We start from the raw sequence: 7,263 nt of genomic DNA, 5'->3' as shown, positions 1-7,263 counted from the left end.
ATAATGCTGCAGTGTTACAAAATGTTAACGCCCCCAGTTTATGATTGGCTGGGGGCGTGTTTCATCCCCGAAGAGCAGACAGCCGGCTGCTGGGACGCACCACAGAGGCAGCGGCCAGGTGGGATGCATGAGAGAAAAGCCGCGCGGGACCGAGCACAGATCAGCCGCAAGGGACCGAGCACAGACACGCCGTGCAGGATGGAGCAGACAGACGGCAGCCGTGTTACCCTCCACATGGAACAGGTAACGGCTTCTCCGGTGAGACTGATCACTGCAGAGTTAGTTAGTTTTCTTCTTAGGTTTACATTATTAGCTATAAATGCTGCCATGTTACAGCAGTACAAAGTAGCATGTTACAGGAGCACAAACTATTGTGACAGAGCACAAACATGATGTGACAGAAAACTCTGCTGCGCTTAGGCCTCATGTCCACGGACACATATGGATTCCCAGTGCAGAATCCCGCAGCGGCCTATAGCCGTGCCCACAGCCATGAGGCCAAAAAACAGATTTTCTCACCTGTCCGGACGCGGCATGAGTCTCCTCCATGTAGCACAGCGGAAGTATAGCTTGAATATGGAGCGTCATGAGCGACTTCGCGCAGCGGATCCGGAGGTAAGTATGGGGTCTTTAGGGGGGGGGGGGCGTAGCAGACTCCGCTGCGGTATTCCGCTTGCGGAGCCCGTCACAGCCGTGTGCATAAGAGGGGAGAGAACTCTGCTCCAGCCGACCCGCCCCCTGCTGGCCGCACTGTGAGCGATCGAGTGATGCTCGCTCCTGTGCAGAGCAAGCGTCACAGTGACGAGTGTCAGGTATCGTTTGTCCGACACTCGTATGTGTAAACGGGCCATTAGAAGTCTATAGTGAGCGCAGGGATAGGGGAGGAGGGAGGACACCCACACAGAAATGCAGCTGGAGCCTACTGAATATCACAAATACATCCTGCAGAGTGTATAACTGATGACAAATGTAGGATACAAGTCATATAATTGCCAGAAGTACTATTACATGTAGACACATGGCAGCTGAAAGTGCAGGTATGCTTTTAGACTCCAACAACACCTCTGACTGCCAGTGCTGTATCAATGGGTCACTTATGCAACCTAGTAAAGCAGCGGAAAGTTCTAGAAGAGTAGTTAGGAAGGGGAAAGCTGAACTTTTGCATGAGCCTTTAACTATGCCCCTGGCACCAGTGTACCACAATGTAAGTTCAAGTAAGGCCTCCTGCTCACGGGTGGATATTTGCTGTGGAATCCGCGGTGGGTGTCTGTGGATCCGCCAATAGCATGCTATGGGAAATCGATTCTTCCTTCACACTTGTGGAAACCAACTGCAATTTCCACAAGCGGAGGAAAAATTACAGCATGCACCATTTTTGCTCGGACTTCACGCAGACGGTTTCCATTGAAGTCCGACCCGCAGCACGTCTGCAAGGAACATTGGATGGAGGATAAAAATCTGTACTGCGCATGTGCAATGGCGAGACACTGGGTCCATCCACAGTACAGAAAAGAAGCTGACAGAGTAGGTACACGTGGACGCTGCTGCTGCCAAAACCAGCAAGCAAAATACATCTCTGCCATGGGCAGGAGGCCTTAGGAGTAGAATGGGGGAAAGCTTTGCCCCTCGCCTACTATATAGCCTGTCCTCTTTGCCCGTGCATACAAGGAGAAGGGGAGGATAAATGTATACATTGCTGCACTTATGAGTTTACATACACAATATATAATGTGTATGAACCCATACGTGCTGCAGTGCATGCATGTATGCTTCCCCTCCCTTACAGAGGCTCTGTATCCTTCATACAGAAAACAATATTAGCCTGGGTTCACACAGGGCGGATTTACCGCGGATTTATTGCGGTTTTTCTGTTGCGGAATTGCCGTAACCTAACCGCATCTGCGGCAAATCCGCACCTGATGTCATAATGGTGCTGCGGTTTTCACTGCGTATTTTCCAGTGATTTTACTGCAGTGAATTACGCATGACAAGTGCTGCGGTAAAAACCGCAGCGGTTTTTAAATGACAGCCGCATTTTAAAATGCGGATTTTCGTGCGGATTTGAGGTGCAGATCTTGACTTGGCCCCTCCCCCCCAAAAACGTTTCCAGTGATGTCATTGTCCCTGCCCACTTTTGTCGTTGGAAGAAAGCGGAATGGCCCCGTGGCTATTTTGTGTTGCTGTTTCTTGATCAGAAAGGCATAATAGAAAGAGCACGCATACTGCGCCTCCGGAGATCATACCGGCGCAAACTACTCCTACTGGTAGTCCTGATGCAGAATCAGAATCCAAAAAAGGTGAGCTATTTGATCTCTGATTATGTGTGTTTCACTGTCTTAACTAGAAATACCTGTCGCAAATGTTTGTTGTCACAGAGTGCACTTATGCGCGATTAGGGCCTAATGTCTTGTTGTCAATTTCCTATTGCAGACTGAACGTGCATCCCGACGCTACTGGGTCCATCCCCTGCTGTCAGAAAGTGGGACAAAGGGGCACTTTGCCAGTCTTTTCCAGGATTTGAAAAAGTAAGCCTACTATTGCACGTAGGGACGTTTGACGTTGCACAGAGAATTGTTTTTAAATTTTGCTCGCTCTCTCTCTCTCTGCAGCCATCCGGAGAAGTTCGTACAATTCTGTCGTCTGCCCATGGAGGCCTTCGAGCGTCTTCTAGAGCTGGTCCGCCGGGACATCACATATGAAGACACCCAGATGCGGGAAGCGATCACTGCAGAGGAAAGGCTGCTCATCACCCTTCGGTATGTAACCTTTTTTTAATCACTTTTGGCTGTTTTAGCTTAAGGCCGCCTGCAGACTGGTGGAAATTTTATGGCGGTGTTTGCCGCGGGATTTCCGCCGCTGGAAGCTGCCATAGGATTGTGTCACCAAATGCGATTCAATGCAGACGGCCGTAATTTGACCACATGAAATTTCGCTTGCAAAAGTAATTTCGGCATGCTATTTTTGTCTGTGGGGCCCGCGCTGCTCTCTGCAAGGGCTCGGGTTGGGTGCTGCTGCCAGGATTCTCACACCGGGATCCAACCCAGCCGTCTGCAGGCGGCCTGATGGCCTGCTCGGATCTGGGTGCGAAAATTCCCGCAGCGGGACTGAAACCGAGCCCCTGCAGAGTGCTCCGCTGACTCACCGACTTTGGCAGTTCCAGCTCGTTCATGTGCGTCCGGGTGAGTCCGTGGAGCACTCTGCAGGTGCTCGGATCGGGTCCCGCTACGAGAATTGGCTGTTGTTGGGTAACTAATGTTTCAGTGCGGGGCTCTGCGAGCCCCATACAGAATTAGAACATACCGCTGCTTGTTAGCTAAGCGTCATTTCTCGCAGACAAACCGCAGCCATCTGCATAGGACTGCATATTGTACTGCAATCCTATGCAAGCGTCCAGGGGTGGAAATTCAGCGGGGAATCCCATCGCGGAATTTCTGCGCATCTGAGAGGATGTGCATAGTTGCTTGTTTTCCGCATGTATGTGGGTGTAAGTATTCTCAGCGCATCCATGGATAAAGAAGCACAGGTTAACCCTTTCCAATCCAATGTTGGGCCTGGCCCGACATCATCATTTCTCTCCACAGCTCCGATGTCGGGACAGACCCGACACTTCCGTGCAGGAGTGCATCTGCACCCGATCATCAGACACATCGGGTGCATATACACTCCTGCACTGGTCCTCATCAAAGACCCCCGAGGAGAAGGCAGAAAAGGTTTTTAACCCTCCCTGCCTTCTCCTTTACACATTGCAAAGCGCTCAATTAGCGCAATGTAATGCATGAAGATTCCGGCTGCTGATCATTTGACCGCCGATGTTACCTGACCCCCCCCCCCAGCGCGGTCACATGAACGCCGAGCCAGGAGCCTGCACCGTGGGGGGGACCTGTTTACCTGTTCGGTGTCTTCAGCATTCTCTCTATTCTGCCTCCTGGCTCGGCGATATGTGGCCGCTGGGTGCCACCTGACCCCAGCGGTCACACGATCGCCGAGCCGGGAGGCAGAACAGAGAATGTTGAAGACGCCAGACAAATAAACATGTCCCTCCACGGTGCAGTGAGCACCTGCACCCTCCGGAACTCTGTCAGTTCAGGAGGGTGCAGGGAAAATCTATTTTTTCTCATCCATTCTCGCCATCTCCAATTAATTTGGAGCTGGGGAGAATGGATGAGAAAAAATAAAGAGATTGGAAAGGGTTAATCCAACTTCCAAAATGCTTCCTCCAGGATGGAATGCAGATCGTATTTGTGTGCCACTAATTCGGCCAAATAGTCCACCGTTATAAACAGCTTCTAGTGTGCCCAAATTAAATACTGTGTATATGACCTTTGTGATACTTTTGCTATTGTGAGTATACTAATTTTTTTTTTTGTTTTTTTTTTCAGCTTTCTTGCCACAGGAGAGAGCTACGCATCCCTGCATCTCCAATTTCGAGTTGTTAAATCAACCATCATCAAAATTGTGAGGTGCACATGCAGCATCATCTGGCAGAAGTTGCAGCCCATTGTGATGCCTTCACCATCCGAGGAGACTTGGCACCGTGTCGCAGCAGGCTTTCTAACTGTTGCCAAATTTCCAAACTGTCTAGGTGCGGTTGATGGCAAACATGTCCATGTGCTTCAGCCAGCGCACTCAGGCTCCAAGTTTTAGAACTACAAAAAATATTTTTCGGTTGTCCTGATGGCGGTGGCTGATGCACATTGCAAATTTGTTTGCATCGACGTCGGCGCCTATGGTAGTACTGGAGATTCTCGGGTGCTGCGAACATCACAAATTGGGATTCAAATTCTACGAGATGGTGTTACACTCCCAGCCCCCCAACCTTTGCCGGGAACCACACATCCAGTCCCTTTTGTGATGGTATCGGATGAGGCTTTCCCTCTAATGCCAAACCTGCTGCGCCCATACCCACGAAGAGGACTGAATGCCCGGAAAAGGATTTTTAATTAAAGGCTGAGCCGGGCACGTCGAGTGGTTGAGTGTGCCTTCTGGATTATGGTTAGTCAGTGGAGAGTTTTAGGGACTACCCTGATGGTAGACCCTAAAACAGTTGATGACCTTGTCAAGGCATGTTGTGTTCTTCACAACTATCTCTGGGAATATCGCCCCGAGATAGATGTTGAAGAACTCGAACCTGCCTTTGACACGGCCATCAACTGGGGTGCAGGTCGCCCTGCTGCTACTGGTGTGCAGGTGAGGGACCACTTCACTGACTATTTCCTTAGGCCTCATGTCCACGGGATAATTTTTATTTTAAATCCGCAGCGTTTTTCCCGCACGTGGATCCGCGCCCTATAGGGATGCATTGGACACCCGCAGGTAGTTAAATACCTGTGGATGTCATTTTTCCGGTCAGGCGCAGATCCGCGTGCGGGGAAAAAAAATGGACATGCTCCATTTTTGTGCGGGTCTCCTGCGGGGACGGCTCCCACAGGCTTCTATTGAAGCCTATGGAAGCTGTCCGGATCCGCGGGAGACCCATACCAGAATTCAACTCACCTGCTCCGGACGATGCAGATCTTCCTTCCTTCGCAGCCGGATCTTCTTTCTTCGGCCCGGCGGATGTGCCCAGCGCATGCGCGCGGCACGCTGCCGGCGTGCCAAGCACATCCGCCGGGCCGAAGAAAGAGGATCCGGCCGCGAAGGAAGGAAGATCCGCATCGTCCGGAGCAGATGAGTTTATTCTGATTTTTTGGCCTCATATCCGCGGGAGCAGGAGGGATTCGCTGCGGATTCTACATGAAGAATCCGCGGCGGGCCTCATTTTCCCCGTGGACATGAGGCCTAAGTCCCGAAGGCACCGTGCCATGGCAGTACTCCTGTGTCGGTGGTGTGCAGCCCTAACTGCAGCTTGATCCCCCGGCGACCAACTCCAGAAGAACGCAGAAGACCAGTTCCAAAAAAAGATTGTTTATTTATGCAACATCTGAGATGTTCAATGACATATGATGGTGTCTTCACACCAGCTTACAATTTTGTACAGAATGAAATATCTGACTGCAGAGATGAGTCTGTTGCATTTTTCACATGCCAACTTCCATGGGTGATAGCGTGGGAAAAGAGACCCGGGTAAGTATAAAAAGTACTAGTACCAATGTTTCTACCACTTACTAATGTAATATAGTAAAAGGGATTGGAGTTGGTCACAGGTCCTAAACCAGCACAGCCAGACAGCAGCTGTGTGCTTACATTTTGCCATAGGTTTGCAAATCGTGACACAACAACCTACATTAGAGTGTCCGTACTTATATGAAGGAGCATAAATCCATAAAACGAGATCTACTAGTTGGTCCTGTTGCTCTAATAAATATCTTGATATATGTGTGTGTTTGCGTTTAGGTAGACGTCTCCTGATTTTATATAAAAAATTCAATAAAAGTTATATTTTAGTGGTTCCCACCAGTGAAATAAATAAATGTTTAAAAAATCATTTTGTAGCTTTTTACCCCCAATAAATCTAAAACACAGAAAAAAAAGTCAGTGAAAAAGATATTAAAAAATAGCCCTATATGTCATGGAAAAAAAAACGCAGCAAAAATAATTTTGGTAGCTGAAGGAAAAAAAATAGAGCATTAAAACCACCACATGGGTAACAAAACAACCTGGTCTTTAAGGGGTTAATAGAATTATTGCTAAATTGTTCTATATATTTTGCAGCAAAGATGGAAACCCTGTGAGTGAATTAGCAGGATACTGTTATGCAACTGCTATGACAAGGCAGAAGCTCCTGCAGTATGAATATTCAGTTCCCGTTGGTCCCATGTTCACACCTCAGGGATTCTACATAGAATCTTTCTGTCTGCTCGCCAGCCATGCGCACATCTGTGTTTAGTTAACTAGGACGCCTAAAACAAGTGGCACTCTTTCATGTGCGCTCAGCTGGAATACTGCATGCTGAGTCTCCATAGAGAACGGCCCATCATGCGGGATCAGAACACTGGTTGGACTCGCATGGAAACACAACAGCAGATTTCAGTATGTTATTATGAGAGGCTGAGCCTCGGATTTCAGCCACTTTCCTGGTCAGTTACTCTGATGGAAACACCCTCCCCCCGTGTGGACATGCCATAACGCTACATTCAGACGGTGACTTTTTTCATGTTTTTCATGTTCATGTTTTTATTTCTTTCCAAAAAACACCAGAAAAATGACATGTCTTTTTGACGATGCCTGTTTTTCTGCTATAGAGGAGAACATGGGAAAATGACAAAAAAAGACATAGAACATGCTGCAATTTAGAAAAAAAAATCATGGCCCCAAAAATCCACA

General features: G+C 48.7%; 1 protein-coding gene across 1 annotated transcript; it reads left to right on the top strand.

Annotated features, from left to right (window-relative positions):
- The first annotated feature begins 534 nt into the window (after positions 1-534).
- LOC136595432 (uncharacterized) lies at positions 535-5,408 on the top strand. The gene is made up of 5 exons (XM_066588705.1): positions 535-615; positions 2,196-2,297; positions 2,431-2,525; positions 2,610-2,756; positions 4,380-5,408. Exons 1-5 carry the CDS (start codon positions 535-537, stop codon positions 4,642-4,644), a joined length of 690 nt encoding a protein of 229 aa, XP_066444802.1. The 3' UTR covers positions 4,645-5,408.
- The last annotated feature ends 1,855 nt before the right edge of the window (positions 5,409-7,263 follow it).

Source organism: Eleutherodactylus coqui, chromosome 1 (assembly GCF_035609145.1).
Source record: "Eleutherodactylus coqui strain aEleCoq1 chromosome 1, aEleCoq1.hap1, whole genome shotgun sequence".
Classification (NCBI taxonomy): Eukaryota; Metazoa; Chordata; class Amphibia; order Anura; family Eleutherodactylidae; genus Eleutherodactylus; species Eleutherodactylus coqui.
The sequence above is the reverse complement of the archived record's forward strand: the minus strand, read 5'-3'. Positions and strand labels throughout refer to the sequence as shown.

Bases quoted from the DNA above. Each gene is read 5' to 3' on its own strand.
- LOC136595432 (XM_066588705.1), top strand. From the start codon at position 535: ATGAGTCTCCTCCATGTAGCACAGCGGAAGTATAGCTTGAATATGGAG. The intron at 616-2,195 runs GTAAGTATGGGG...TTTCTTGATCAG, and splicing joins TTCGCGCAGCGGATCCGGAG to AAAGGCATAATAGAAAGAGC. The intron at 2,526-2,609 runs GTAAGCCTACTA...CTCTCTCTGCAG, and splicing joins CTTTTCCAGGATTTGAAAAA to CCATCCGGAGAAGTTCGTAC.